The sequence below is a fragment of the Podarcis pityusensis genome (assembly GCF_964106645.2).
Source record: "Podarcis pityusensis genome assembly, chromosome: 3".
NCBI lineage: Eukaryota > Metazoa > Chordata > Lepidosauria > Squamata > Lacertidae > Podarcis > Podarcis pityusensis.
In genome coordinates, this window is record NC_138026.1 from 80,261,657 (window position 1) to 80,277,646 (window position 15,990).

At 41.0% G+C, this 15,990-nt stretch overlaps 1 protein-coding gene across 7 annotated transcripts in view; it reads right to left on the bottom strand.

The window, feature by feature from the left end:
- The window catches only part of SMYD3 (SET and MYND domain containing 3), a 362,731-nt gene that overhangs the window by 17,795 nt on the left and 328,946 nt on the right, over positions 1-15,990 (bottom strand). For all 7 annotated transcript variants that reach the window (XR_013983608.1, XR_013983609.1, XR_013983610.1 and 4 more), the window contains one exon: positions 2,414-2,522. Coding sequence is in view for 4 of the 7 variants with exons in the window: in XM_080997768.1 (XP_080853894.1) it covers positions 2,414-2,522 (109 nt within the window). In the remaining 3 variants the exon portion in view is untranslated. The remainder of the gene's footprint in view (positions 1-2,413; positions 2,523-15,990) is intronic.

Here is a 15,990-nt window from a genome sequence, read left to right on the forward strand (position 1 = left end):
CCCTTTCCATGTGCAGGGAGCTTATATGCGACTGCAATCTCTGACATCTCCCAGCTGCAGTCTGAAACAGTGCAGCTCAGGAAGGACTGTGCCATTTCTCTTGTGCACTATTTAAATAACGAGCCGGTTTCAATTAACTGGACCCGACAGTCAAAGCCCATGCAAGGACGTCTGCTAGCGCAATGGGGGTTCCCCACTCACTCCCCCCCACGAAAATGGCTTGGGGGAGGGTCGGGGGAATCTCCAAAACAGTGCAAGGAGGGAGGAGAGGCCTGGTCAGTGCCTAGATAAGAGGCGACCTGCAACTCTGTAAGTACATGGTCTTGAGTTCAACTGGATCAGTGATGTATTACAGAACTGAACACCATAAAATCCAACAACAATTCAAGTTCTAACCATTATCATGCATAAGTATTGCACTGGTTCAACTGAATTTCAGAATCCTCATTTGATCTAAGTCCTTAGCGAAGAAAGTCACACTAGTACTTAGGATACATTTACAAGTTTAAAAAGGTACAATTAGTGAAGTGCAGTAAGCTAGGCAATTGTCAGAATACTATACTGTGTATTCACAAATATGTACCATGTACCTTATGGTTACCAGATTTTTTTGCAATGAATCTGGGGACCCTTTCTTTTGTGGGTGAAGCTGAGTAGCAACAGGGAGTCAATAGTGGGGATGGTGAGGCAAAAGACCCTGGGCCCAAGCACACATGCATAAAGGTGCAAAGCCCTTCTTTTGCACCCTGTGAAACATAAATGCACAGAGTTTTTTTAAAAAAAACTGGGCAATGGTGCACTGCCCACCTTCCCTGATTTCCTTTCCCCTCCCCCCTTTGTTTTGACAGATCAGGGAAGGCTCGCTGCCGTGGCACAGGAAAAATGGCGGGCGCCACGGCAGCAAGCAGCTCTTGAAGCCAGCCAGAGCCAACTGCGCTAACAGGCTGGCTCCGGGCTGCTGAAGCTGCCGCTGCCACGTTTCCCAGGGATAGATTTGCAAATCCAGGGACTGTCCCCGGGAACCGGGGATGTCTGGTAACCCTAATGTACCTTGCACTTTGTGACTCTATCACAAGCTCATGATGAGAAATTCCAAATAAGGCAGCTGCTGGCTGAAATAAGCACAGGAGTAGCATGGAACTGAGATCATGTGGAATAGCACACTATTAACAGAATGTGTGGAGGGAGGGAGAGAGAGTAAAGCTGTAATATTTTTCCCTAGGTGCTGTAAATATTCTTATTTGGGCTACCTTTAAAGCTCAGGATTAAGGTGATAATTTTAATTCACTATATTGTATTAATATATAGGAAGGTATTTTGTTCAATGGGCATAACAGAGTGTTGCTACCTCTTAGAATGAGGTGGGTCAAAGATTTAACAAATATGAAGTGATCACAATGCAAGAATGCACATACCATGTCCACAAAGCAGAAGTACTAAATGTTCCACTCCAAATATAATGAACATTTGTGCATTTGAGACAGATTTTAATCCTGAATCAGCCTGCAAACTATTAACAATTCTAAAAGGAAGTCTGTTAAGGTTTCTTCTTTCTTTTTTAAAAATCAAATATCATAACACCCCCCCATTAAAAACAAAAATTATCCTAAAATCCATTTTGCACTTGATTCAATTAGAATCCCTCTGGCAAATTGACAATATAAAATGCAGTACAGCCACCACTGTCTTCCACTCACAGTGACTTTTAAAAGACATTGTTAATTAAAAACTTGTCAGAATTCACGGGGCATTTGCTTTCCAACTCAGACTGCCAGCTGAAAATCAGCTGTTATTGTCAATGGCAGCATTTGAACATGACGTTTGTGAAAAATCAAATTTTAGACGTGAACTCCTACTGACGCCAGCCTACCAATTTAAGATTTTGGTCCCCCTCTTCCGTTTTTATGTTAAAATCCTAATCAAAAAGTTTCAGATCGATATAGTACCCCTTCCTTGTCTAGGATTACCGACACATAGATGTGTTTTCACCTACTCCTTAGTCTGTATTCCCCACGCAGCTAGGCAGAACATAATCAATATTTTAAAGGGAGCATGAGAAGCAGACTAAGGCACTGAAATACTCTTTCATTCGTCCATCTTAATAGCTGCTTGCCACTCAAGGTTAGGGGTGATTAATGATACCCCCCGGCTACTGAACAGTAATTACCAACAACTGATATTAAAGGAAGTCACCCCTGGAAACTAGGTAAGTAGCAATGACCCATCACCTCACTGCGCAGCTATTGCCTACGGTACCAGTGTGGATAAAAGGAAATGCGGAGGTGGGGTGGGTGGAAAACGACTGGTGGTTAATATTTCAGCAGCGGGGGTGAACTGGGAGGGTGAGGGAAATGGCAGCAGTTAGAGAGCGAAGGAAAGGGGAAAGGGTAGAAGCAGAACGAGCAAAACTAACCTCCTTCAAGGTTTCCAGGGCCTGAGGAAACAAGTCGTGACTGCACTGGAGTTTGGCCACTCTCATCATCTGGACGGCCCTCAAAGGATGGAAGCCAGAATAATAAACCCTAGAAGCGTGGAAGGGAGAAAAATCATCATAGCATCTTTGTCAGCTCTCACCTTCACAGTTCCTGCCTCAGTGGAGAGCTATTAGGGTGGGCCTGCAAAGCCATTGTGAATGTTAATAAGGTATTCAGAGAAAATTAGCTACACGGCGAAGAAGTGTGGAATACTGAGGGGAATTAACAAATTATTATTTTTCCTGTCCCTGCAGAATGACTTTTACATTATCCTGTTAGAAAGTGACAGGGGTGGGAGCAATTTGCACACCTCAGTTCGGCAGCACAATAGCTCTCTCTATGCTTCGTGTTAAACAAAGAGGCTTTCTATCACAGCAGTGCTGAGATAGTTTCATTTCCATGGGAGGTTTTTCAATGTGGAGACAGGGTCTGTATTCCGAATCTTCACAGAGCCTGGGGGAAGAGTCCATGCGGGACAGCAGGATGCAGAATACACAACAGTGAAACGTATTCACAACTTCAATTCTGAGGGCTTCCATTTCCCTAGCCACACAATAAAATACAATATGTGTCTGCAAAAATGGCCAAGGGGCTTGCAATACCTAAAATGCCCAGCACAAGCAAATTGATCCTCAAAAACATAGTGGCTAAGAATGTGAGCCAGTTAAATGCCCAGGTCAAATCCTTCCTCAGCCACAAACTCAGTAATTGGCTCCAGAAAATATACTATTTCTTGGGAGCATTAATACTGGCCAACCTTACAGGAGCATTGTGAGGATTCCTGAAATAATGAACACTGTAAAGATAGTAGACAAATAGTCAACAATTGTAGTAGCAGTTGCGGTGTTGCTGTGAAATAGGCACCTTTATTCATTTTCTGGATAGTTCTCAACACATGTTTAGAAAGCAGCAACTGAAAAAGCCATTTTATATAGACCTACATGCCTGTCAGCATCTCTTGACTATGGGATTTCATTCTGGGGCAACGTTCCAAAGCACACCTGAGCACCTTTTGCTTTACTAGCATACAGGATGGATCTAGCCTGATAAAGGTTTATGCTTTCTTTCCCACTAATCTGATGGGACCAGTACTCCCTATTAACTGCACTGCCATTATTCCTGGTTTACATTCACACACAGAGATGAAGACAGAGTAAGGCTGCTTCTTTGTAGCACAAGGAACACATGTAATGCCCTGGTGTCACTAATTACTTGCAATATTATGTACTGGAAATGTCCGTGTTTTAAAGGCAATCACTCTGCAGCTGCAAGATTTGTACAGTGGTGTAAACTATTCAGGATCCGTGTCATTCAGCAAAGGAAAACAACCCATTTGATCAAACATTTATCAATTCTTGCTGGCAGTTCTTCATGCTATTTACAAAAATAATCTTGTAGTGTAGCTACAGCAGCAGGAAGAAACTTAGAAACAAACCCCAAATGGCACCAGGGCTTTTCTTTCTTTTTCTTTTCTTTGGGGGTGTGCTAATTTTGAAAATTATATATCTCAAAGAAACGAACACATAACGTAATACGAAACATAAATAACGTAGGATCAGTACAGCCATCTGCATATTATTTATTTATTGAAATTATGTACCAACCTTCCTCCCCAAGGAGCCCATGATAGCAAAAAGTTGAATAAGCAAGAGGATATGTTGGAAAATATAGGGAGGTGAGCTGGGTTAGATAGTTAAAGGGAAAACTATCATTTTGCTTTGTAAGAGGTCAGCATGTTGTTGGTTTGAAAGCAGCTGCTTTTTCCACTGGCTCCTAAAAGAAGAAACAGGTGTATTCGTCTGGCACCTGTATGTATGCATCATTATTATCAATAAACGAAATAAAATCTTGCCAGTTTGTGTAGTCTGTAGTTTTATTATCTCTCAGAGTTCTTAGATAGCATGTTAATTTTCCCATTGTGGCAAAGCTCCAGAACTTTTCATAGCATAGTTAGATTAATAGTCCCGCTACGTCTTTCCAGCACAGGATGATAATAAAATAGGGTCCAACCAGAATGTGCCAGATTAAGTCATTGGAGGGAGCACCCCATTTCCCCACAAGAAACGGCACCAACCCTTTTCTATGAAACTAAATAGTAACCATTTGCAAATGGCCCAGGGGTTGATCTACCTTTTCGGTTAAGTACTCACCATGAGGTGGTTCCCCCTCTATATTTACTAGTAAAAATGCTCCAATGAGTGAAACACGTGCAACATGGTAAGATCATGTCAACAGCTTTTTCAGAGATCCTTGCTTTCTAGCTTTCGCATGGTGTGATACTTGGCAATTTTATCATATGGGAGACCTCTCGTCACTTTGGGCTGGTCTGCACATGTGTGGCCATCACCTGGCAACTGCAACATTAAGTACTGACTTGCATGCGCCAGTGACCCACCATAGAGCAATCACTGCATACACAAATTGTATACCATCTTGTGGGCCCACTGGATGGAAAGGTAGAAGGGGGTGATTAATGAATGAACAAAATTACTCTGCAGTAGATTCAGTTCACATATTCAGTCACAAATCATAATGTGTTGAGGAACCAAGTACTAACACATCAAGAAATTTAAAGAGATAAAGTATCTGCTTTGCATACAGAAGGTTCCAGGTTCAATCACTGGCATTGCCAGGTAGAACTGGGAAAGAACCCAGTCTCGAATCTTGTAGCTGCTGCCGGTCAGTGGAGACAACACTGACTTAGATGGACCAATGGTCTGACTCAGTGAATGGCAGCTTCCTATGTTTCTAAAACTAGCCTTTTATACTGAGGTGCAAAGCGGCCTGTCCTATCATTGTGCCATGTGTTCACTGACGGAAAACAGGACTGTGCCCTGCCTGCCCTTCGTTCCAGCTTCCATCAGCCACAGCCAACATGGCCAGTCGTCATGGATAATAAGATGTGGTGCAACAAGGCCCGGAGGTTTCCCAATTTTGTACACCCCCATTCAATATCTCAATTCCATTAGCATTCCAATGCCTCAAAGAAACGGAAAGGCTGACTGAGTGAACTGCCCTCCAGCTGCCTGAGCAAGAAGGCACCAGAGCTAATGTGGGGAAGAGGAAGAAATCAGCACAGAACTGTGGGCTCTTTCACTAGCAGCGGGGATTGGCCCTTTGCCCACTTTTGCCTGGCCGCTACCTCCAATGGGTTACTACCACTGAGGCAGTAAATTCACCCTGTAGAGTCCCCTTTTACTCCCACAAGGGTTCCATTTAGACTTAATGGAATAACTGCATCCAATTCCTAAGGTAATCAGAGTTTGTGAAGATTTAGGATTATGGTACATGATACCAGAGGAAGCAGTAAGTAATTAAGCAATGCCAGGCAGACAACCAAAACCACTCACAGCCATAAACTAAAGAGAGAGGAAATTTAAGAGGTGGAGGTAAAGGAAGCGAGCGTGAAACTGAGAGCACTGAGTGCATAAATATTTACAAAGCTGTTTTATTGGGCTGATTTATGTACTGGTCTTATGCATGTGTTTAGTTGCTTTTCACAAGCTTTAAAGCTGACATATAAAATAGCTGTTTAGTATCATTTTCTGTAATAAATCTGTTAAATTATTGGAGCATCTTCTGTGTAAGCACATTTGCCGGACCACCTTCCTGAGGAAAAGTGTACAATGTAAATATTTTGGAAGATATTTGAGGGGAAATGTGCTAAGGTTTGGTTCCGTTTAACTTCATGTCTCCTATTGGAAACAGCAAACAAACCAGAAAATACTTTTAGCACCTCGATTAAGTCAACATGCTAAATGAGTTACCAAGATGAGCTCCAGGAAGGCTAGAACCTCAATCCAGGAGGTGCTTAATCCATTTAGAGGAGCACAAGCATGACTGGCCCCCAAGGACAATTGAGTAAGGCTGTTACATGGAACCAATTCTATTAAGGGTTCCTGTCACCAACCAAAGTCCAACCACCATCCTGGTTCTCACTTGGCACAAGGCCTAGCTAGGCTGCCATCTCTAATTTCTCTGGATCTCATGCCAAGGGAAAATGTACCTATAACCTTACCAACTTGTGACAATACAAGGTTCTTTACATTTGTAGACATGTCGGTTCAGAGGTGGCATGCACTAGCTTGAACCTTAAGCAAGGTAAGAACACCATGTGGATATGTAAAAAGGTACATTAAAACGCTGCTCTTCAGTTAAGTAACTTCCTTCTCATTGATGCTACCCAGAACCATATCCTGTGCAAAATAAAGCCATTCAATGCGAGCAAACATTTGGACGATCAGATAGGATGGGGTCATTTATTTTAATGTTATTTATATTCTTCCTACGTCCATCTGAGCTCAGATATTATTGTTGTAGTTTACTATTGAGCTGGTAAGGTGGGAAGATTCAGACATTGTATTTTATGTGTCCTTCCATACCCATTCTGGTTTAATTTTGAAATTAATCTTTACAGCCCTGATGTCTCCAGGCCTGAACTATTTGCCAAGGGTTCAAGGCATCAGGCTCTTCCATGGCATCAGGTTAGTGAAATGAGCCCATAGCCCTGGAGACAGATGCACATGATGACAGCACCATCCAAGAACGCTGAGAATCATGGGGAATGTAGTTCCCATTGTTCTCAGTATTCCAGGGTGCTGCTGAGAATTGCAGTATTCTGGCAGGAGTTTTAAGAGAAAGCAGTTGCTATGTTTGACTTCCCTGACATTTGGCCTTTTGCTATCATTCGTAGTGCAATTTTCTTTTGAGCTAGGAAACCCAGTAAGCCCAGTTTAGCATTGTCTACATTGAGGCCAGTAACTCAACATATCGCAGAAAAATACATTTCACAGGCACTGGAGGGGGAAAGAATCTATACTTCCAATGTTTGTGGAGATTATCATTTCTTTTTAAATGAAGAAACTGGATTGCATATTTGCCTTGATAATCTCTTGTGCCAATCAAACTTACTAGCTAGTTTATTGCTCTGGGAAGAAACGGTTCATTTACTTGGTTTGAAATGCACCTGTCAATTTCATTTCCTTGAGCATCCTGTGTGTTTTCCCATTATAAAAGGGTATAAAAAGGAGAGGACTGGTGCTTTCTAGATATGTAACACAAGCTTTTAAAATCATACATCTGAGAGAACTTCTCTTCTGTTTGCTTTCCAAGTCAGTTGTTTAGAGCTTTTTTATCCTCTCATGAGCTTAGATTAAAAGCTTAGTACAGGGCAAAGAAAATGACGAACATTTCCAATTCCTCACAATTTAAAATAGGTTAATTGATGTATGCTATTCTCCGTAAACCCATTTGCAAAGCAACATTTGTGCCTCCACCTTCAGCCTGATGGAATTTCAAACACACACGATTTGTAAGCCTTGTGAGTTTATAATGGAAGAAAATGCTTGTTAGACGATTCCAGAGTCACCGAAGCTGTGAAGGTTTTGATACATCCACAGTACTACACCTCACTAAAAGTTAAGAATACACAAAAGAAGAAGTACGGTACACAGCAGTGTATTTCCTCACCCCCAGGCTCCCCATTATGGTGTAGGGTACCAGACTTCTGGAATAATGTTGAGTGGATGGAGTATAATAATGCCAAAATCAATTTAGAAAGAAGTAGATTCTGCTCCAGTTAATGGGATTATTCTTGGGAAATGATGTGGCAATTTTGTTCCTATTATCAATTTGTGTTCCACCCTAGAATAACATTCTTTCTCCTCTGACTGAGCCCTTGAGTCAGCTCATGGAATCTTCCTGCCTGCTCTGTTTCAAACGTGGTTGATTGCACACACACCACCCCTCACAAACATAATATTTTATCTGTCAATTTATCGGAAGCTGTTTGAAAAAATGACAAGTAAATTACATTAAGGTGAGGCACAAAGTAAGTAAGGGCGAGATGCCCATAGTTGCTGAATTACATGAAGGTCATGGTGGGTGGGTTTTCTGATGATTTGTGTAACTAACCTTCTTGAAGGCTGCAGTAGCTATAGGGTTTCCAATTCCAAGTGCTGGTTTTAATCTATAAAGCCTTAAACTGCTCAGGACTGCAATACCTCAAGGACCACCTCTTCCCATATGAGCTCTGTGATCATCACCATTTGCATACTTCCTCCACAAGAGGTCTGGAGGGTGGCAACATGGACTTTTCTGCAGTGACTCCCTGTTTGTGAATGTTCTCCCCAGAGAGGTTCATCTGGCACCTTCATTATACTTCTTTACGCACCAGGCGAAAATGTTCTTTTACAACTGGGTCTTTGGCTGATTAACAGTCTGTGTTCTTTAACATGTGTTTGTGGAAGGAGGGGTTATTGGTTTATTTTGTTTTTGTTCTTGTCTTTATTAAGTACTTTGTTGTTTTATTCTGTATTTTATGCTGTGAACTGCCCTGAGATCTTCAGTTGAAGCGCAGTATACAAATTTAATAAAGCATCATAATCACCATGCAGGTCAAGGGATAGAGCCATGTTAAACTCATATATACTACTTCAACACATTCTCATTAGAATACCAGATATAGCACATATTGCCATAAATATTATTGCCATTCTGGTTTCATAGGCTTAGGGAGAGTTCAACACAACAACTAATATTACAAGAGCAGATTGACACCAAGATGCAGACGGAAACTGTGGAATCTTACATGGTGGCAGACCAGGTCACACTACTGCCATGCTAGATCTACTTAAATAAGTCCACCAAACTCAATTACTTATGAGTAAACTTCTAGATTGGAGAATGCCAGTTTAAAATAGCATCTGATCCAGAGGGAAAGGCAAATTAAAAACAAAATAAAATAAAACAAGGAAGAAGTAAAGGTGAAAAAGATGTATGCTAGCTTACAGTGTAATTTTGTGACAATAACCTTGGCCTTCATTATCTTCTGACAGCAAATCAATGACCTGCTGCTACAAGACGCCCATGTTGAACTCTTAAGTAGTTTGTATTCCTTCAAAGTGCAATTACAAGGCCAGCATTAGGCATAGACAGGGCGGACCCTTCTGAGCATGGTCCATGCACATAACCTTGGAAGGAAGTTCCTATGTAGCATTTCCCTTTGTTTCTTAAATGAGTGATTGACACAGCTAGACCCAAGATGCTACGATCTGAGACACATACTGTCAGACACTAAATACAGACGGGACAGCAAGAGACTTTATCCCCCTGAACATAGCCTACAATGCAAAGCAAAAAGTGAATAAAATCAGCTGCAAAGGTACTTGAACTAGGATCAATTTGTACGGATTAGATTAAAACTACACACTGAACACTGGGGCACAATAGTTAGCATTCCTAAATTCTTAGTGGTAGGAATAAGTTGTAGATATGGTTGCATTTCTCTTGTAAATTCCAAAATAAAGCTATTGAGTCTGAATTCCTGCAGAATCATGGGTACAATGAAGCCAAAATATTACCCTGTGTTTGTTCTCTGCCAATTAACTCTGGAATACTTCTTATCTCTAGATCTTGAATGGACACTGAAATTTTATTTAAAAGGCAATTCCCATGCGCAGAGCAAATAATTTCCTTTCCAATAGAATTCTTCCTTGTTTTATCAGTCTGATAACCACAAATTTATTCATTAATCTTATTTTGAGTTTCATTAAACAATTCTGTAATCTCATAAATACTAAAAATGCTACATTTCTCTTCTTGAGCTAGTCTTTCTGAGCCATATATAATAGGTTTAGCTCAGTTACATTATTAGCTCATTCCCGTAGCACATAAACTACAGGTCACAATTCTTTCTATACCTGGTCTATTCTTGTCCCAAAGTGACGCAGCAGTCCTAGCGCCATTTAACTGAGAATAAGAACCACTGAATTTAGTAGCACTTAGCAGTATCTATGGGTGATTTGTCTTTAAATCAGATTTTTAGGCTATTTCCACTATGGTGCATTGCATATTTGCAACAGGTCAGGTCCCAATATTCAAATTGGGGAGGGGGAGGGAAGGATATTTACCCTCTCTCAGTGGAAAGTTTTTTGAATCATACCAGTACTGGTTTATCACTAAAGCTGTGTTCTGTTTTTATTTCACATTTGGTGAGCTACATACTTCTGCCTACATTACATGAACAAATATAATTTATAGGTGTGTCATGTCATTGAAATAGATGGTCATAGGCAGACTCTAAGAGGACCTATTGGGATATATTAATTATAACAAAGCCTTAAGTAGACTGTAATCTCTTTGGCATGAGAAGCCCATCAAGTTGCAAAATATTTTGCAAGGTACAGCTGCTGACAGTTCTGATTCTATCAAAAATTCATTGCATGCCCTATCAGGAAAGAAGAGGAAAAAACATTTACTCCTTTCCATTTTGCACAAAAATCAAACAAAATTGAAAAATATTAAATTACCTCTCTTCTCCAAATCAAGTCACAGAATAGCAGTAAGGGAGCAGAGGTTGTCTATGCAGACGTTTTGATGTTCTGCCAAGCTGAAGCTATAATATAATTTGCTTGAAAGGAAAAGTCAGGAAAATTGCTTTTCGTCTACTGTTGTGCTGTTTTTGCAATCTGCTGTTCTATATTCATTACTTTACATGCTTGCCAGGCTGTGCAGCTTGGCTGACTTGTCATTTGTGGGCATCTCTGTGCTCATCCCTTTGACTCTGAATGCTTAACACAGAAGAGAAAGTGCTATTACAGTTAAATTTGTGAACAAGATGAAAACTGTACATCTTGATTCCTGAATAAGTTAACACTGCTTGTAGGATGAAGCTTCTTTAGGCACCATCACCCAACCAGAATCAGTCAACTGTCCACCTTGCCTCCCTGTTGTTGGTTTTTTTTACACATTTTCTACAGAGGTGAACATAAATACATCAACACAGAGTTCTTAAAGACCGGGAAATATATTGTAGTGTCAGCTTTTGAAGACTAGAATCTGCTTTATTAGGTGTAGCAGGCTTAAATCTGATGAAGGGAGATTTTGCCTATGAAAGCTCATAAATAAACTAGTCTTTAAGTCATTGCAGAATTCTTTGTCATTTTGCTGCAACAGACTTATGTAGCTACTTTTCTGATGATCAAACAGAAAGAGTTTGTGCTCCTGAACTGAATAGAATCTTTCAAATCCTGCACAGCACCCTATACAGTACATCTGGCCAACTGAAGAGGAGAACAGTATCAGAGTTGCAAAAGAATAAAGAATGTAATGGTCAAAATTACATCATCATTATTATTTGCATTTATACCCCAGCTATTCCTCCAAGGAGTTCCGCATTTAACGCCCACAAATAACCCTTTGAGGTGGGCTGAGGTGAGAGACAGTGACTGTCCAAGTTCACCCAGTGAGCTTCATGGCTGAGCTAGGCCTCCCATGCGTCTGAAATGTTGTACTTTGTACTGGATTTTAGGCAAGTCAATCTCAAACTTGCTTTTTTGGTGTTTCTGTAAAAGAAAGCTCAACAATTTTGGGGGTTTCCTAAAAAAAAAAAAGCTCACTTTTTGGGGTGTCCTGCTGGTTTTTATTTTTTGAAATATGGCAACCTAGGCTTAGAACCGACGTGAACCCGGGTCTCCCAGGTCCTAGTCCAACCCTCAATCCACTACACCAAGCTGGCATTACTTCAGAGAGGGAGTGCCATCAGATCTTGAAATCAGTCTGAGAATATTTTGTTAGAGGGGGATTTTCCACTGGTGGCAGATGACAGAGACTGTGACACCATGAGACTGGTGCAAAACCAAATTAAATAAAGGTTTTATTACAAAACAACAAAGCTTGTGGGTGTTTTTCCTGCAGGCAGAGTTCAAACTGCAGCTTTTCTCCTTTTGTAGTCATGGCCAGCTGTACCCAATCAGCCCAGAGTTCACAAAAACTGTTCTTAAAGGTACAAACATCCTTACTGTTTCTTTGAAGAATATATCCCAACATATTTTGCACCCTTCGTTTGTGTCAATATTTTAAATTGTAAACCACCATTGGTGCTTCAGTATAAAGGTAATGCAGTGGTACCTCAGGTTAAGAACTTAATTCGTTGTGGAGGTTCTTAACTGAAACTGTTCTTAACCTGAGGTACCACTTTAGCTAATGGGGCCTCGCACTGCCGCTGCCACACCATCGCCGTGCGATTTCTGTTCTCTTCCTGAAGCAAAGTTCTAAACCCAAGGTACTATTTCTGGGTTAGTGGAGTCGGTAACCTGGAGCGTCTGTAACCTGAGGTACCACTGTCTATAAATGCAACAAACAGTATCATATAGCCATTTCTGGATTATTTGAATAAAACTGGTTTTCAAAACTAAATTTTGCCCGCACCATAACTCGAAGTAAGGAGAACAATAAAGTGTTGCCTTGCAAGTTAAGAGCAGCCAGGTCACTGTTCTAATGGCCAGTGCTGGATCTGGCTTTAGCTGCAGAAGCACAAGCTCCTTTGAGTGTTCCTGTAATTACTGTAAATATAGGACACCTCCATTGTCTACTTCAGTATTTGACAGTAGACTTCTTCCTCCCCTTGCTTTCACCTAGATACACATAATGCCATACTTTTCACTATGGAACTGGCTGGGGGAAAAAACCTCCTTATCAGTGCTCTAATTCCCTTTTCTTCTGCCTTCTCTCTTTTATTCTGGGAATTATCTGGAATCTAATTGCTTTTTATAGTCTCTGGGCCCTGCCAGTTGTCTGAATATAGTCTACATTTCTAGAGAAATCAGTATACTTGCTTAGGCTGTAACCATGGTCAAAGCAACTGGTACCACAGTTTATACTTTTTTTTTTACTATGGTGTGTGTCCAATGGAAAACTGAAACATACTTTCAGTATAAACAAGAAATTACTGAACTACTGTAAAAGAAGGTGATAGTTAAAAACAACCTAATACAGTGGTATCTCATGTTACATACGCTTCAGGTTACATGCGCTTCAGGTTAAAGACTCTGCTAACCCAGAAATAGTTCTTCAGGTTAAGGATGAGAACAGAAATTGGGCTCCGGCAGCGCGGCAGCAGCAGGAGGCCCCATTAGCTAAAGTGGTGCTTCTGGTTAATAACAGTTTCAGGTTAAGTAGGGTACCACTGTATCATGACCAGATACTAACTTACATTTTTATCTTTATTCTAATAGTTATGGCACATTTTTCACCTTCATTTCTATCCGTATTTATTGCTAATATTACAATAAATGAAAAATCTGCTAATACGAAACAAACAAATCTGTCAAGAATACCACCGTCCTAAAAAGATGTTTTGCTGGCTCAAGCACTCACAGGAGGGATCTTGCAGCAACTGTCAAAAAGGTGGCAGAGGCACAATGTGTGGATCACATGTTGCTTCACCGCAGCCTCAAGATACACTAACAAGAGTTCTGTGGCACTTTAATGATCAACAGATTTATTGTAGCATGTGCAGCTGCGGGCTACAAACATCTGGCCAAGGGGGCTCCAGTCAAAAATCTGTAACTCACTATATTGACTACCCCACTGGAATCTGTCTGAAAACATTCCTGGCCCAAGAAACTCTTTGAGTCGTTTGCACACTCAGGCCAACCTTGGTTTTCAATGGATTCATTTAGCTTCCAACTTTCTGCCTGCAGTGTGAAGATTGACATCATGCATATACACCAGAGCTATCTGTTTGCTTTTCACATTTGTCGTTAGCCGTTCCTCCAAGGAGTTCAGCACAGACAATATGGGGCTCTTTCCTTCAAACCTCACAGAAACCTTGTGGGTTCAGTTCAGCTGAGATGCAGGAACTTGCCCAAGACCACCCTGTAAGCTTCATAATCAAGGGAGGGGGTGTGGATTTGCTGTGTGGTCCTCAACACTGAAATCCTAGACTCTTCCTGCTGAGTTGTACTGGCTCTGTTGTGTTTCTGCATGACATGCGAAAACTTTGCAATAATTCAAAAGGCGACAAAACATAGCACGGTTACAGTTATTTACGGGAAAACCCATGTCTCAGCTGAGCATGTGTATATTGGCTAACAAATATTTTGGTCCGTTAATGGATAGGTGGCAAACAACTTCCAATCAAGATGTCTGTAACTGTAAGGCCCAACTGTTTATGAGATCGACTGCTGATATTCGTATTACCGTGCTATATAATGATCTCTTTTATTTTCAACACTACCTTTAAATAACCTTTACAAAAAAAAACAGCACTGATATTAATTTATGCACCCTCAATGAACTGTATGGCACAGGGCTCTTTTAGCACTTCCATATTCTCATCCCAGAGCTGTTTTAGACTCATTTAGGTGGCTCCAGTTTTGAGGATGTGCCAGTCCCTCAAGGTACATATGCTCTGATCCTCCAAGGGGTTGAAAAGGATCATTGCAGGGAAAACACAGATTGTTGAGACCTCATGGTGTGCTTCCATAGGTGAGGATGGAGGTGTCCTATAGGAGGAAAGATACCGTCTTTTACCTGGGAAACTTCCTGTGTTCTTTGTTGTCTGCTGCTATACAAACTGGGATCGCATGTAGCTGGTTAGTTTTAACCATGCCAGCCTCCCATATTTCTTGGCATTCCAGCTTTTGCCACTTGTGAGCTGCTGATATCTAGCCCTCCCTCCCTCCCTCCCTCCCTCCCTCCCTCCCTCCCTCTGCCTCTCCTATTATCTCTACTGAGAGTATATTTTGCTCTCACTCCCCCATATAAAGCTCCCTTTTCCTTTATATCCTCGCCCTCCCTATTTTCCTTGTTGCTTCCAGCTCATCCTTTGCCTCCTTTACTGCATCCCCCCTGCTGTTCAGCATGTGCAGCTTGACAGAGTGAGGCTGGAAAAATGTTCAGTTTCTGATCAGAGATTTTTCTCCAATTTAATCTTGAACCTCACACACAAACAGCACAGGGCAGCAAAGCAGAAAAACGGTATGCTCATGCATACCTACCGATCCCCTTCAGCCACTGCTGTAGGGATGCTTGTCACTAGAATGGCTGCAAGAGTTAAAAGATTTGAATGAAAACCAGGACAGCAGATGATGCATGCCTCAGTGCTGGAAGGTTCCTGGAAAGTGTTCAGCCATCTGATTGATATCAGCAATCTAACCACGATGCCTTGGCTCACAATCCTAACCCTGATATTAGCAGCCACTTTTTATGCATATCCTTGCATTGTAGAATGCATGAGAGAGAAAGCATTTTTTTTTAAAAATGTACTATCTGATTTATTCATCTAAACAGATTTTACTGCTTGCTCCTTAAGCAGTTTTAAAGAAGAGTAATAGAGACTGTGAAGCATACAGGTATCACAAGATAAAGATTGAAACAGCTGGTGGATGCAAAAAAAGTATGTGTTTTTCTAAAAAGGCTTAATCAGTTGCCATTCCAACACATAGATGGCTTGTTCAAAAATGCAAAGGTTTCATGGCATTCAGCACATGCAACTCCTACTTCATGCATCATATAAGGAATCTCAGATTAAGCTTCTTATCTGCTAAGTATGTAAAATTACAAGGATACCTAGAACAATTAAAAAGAAGCAAATATAGCAATTGGAATGGTGGGCAGGCAGCAAAGCTTATATTCTGCTTTCCTATCACATGACAAAAGTAGTAAAAATGAGTTACTGGTCTACTTCTTTAGCATATACTTGCACTGTCAATTTTAACATCTTGAGTGAACC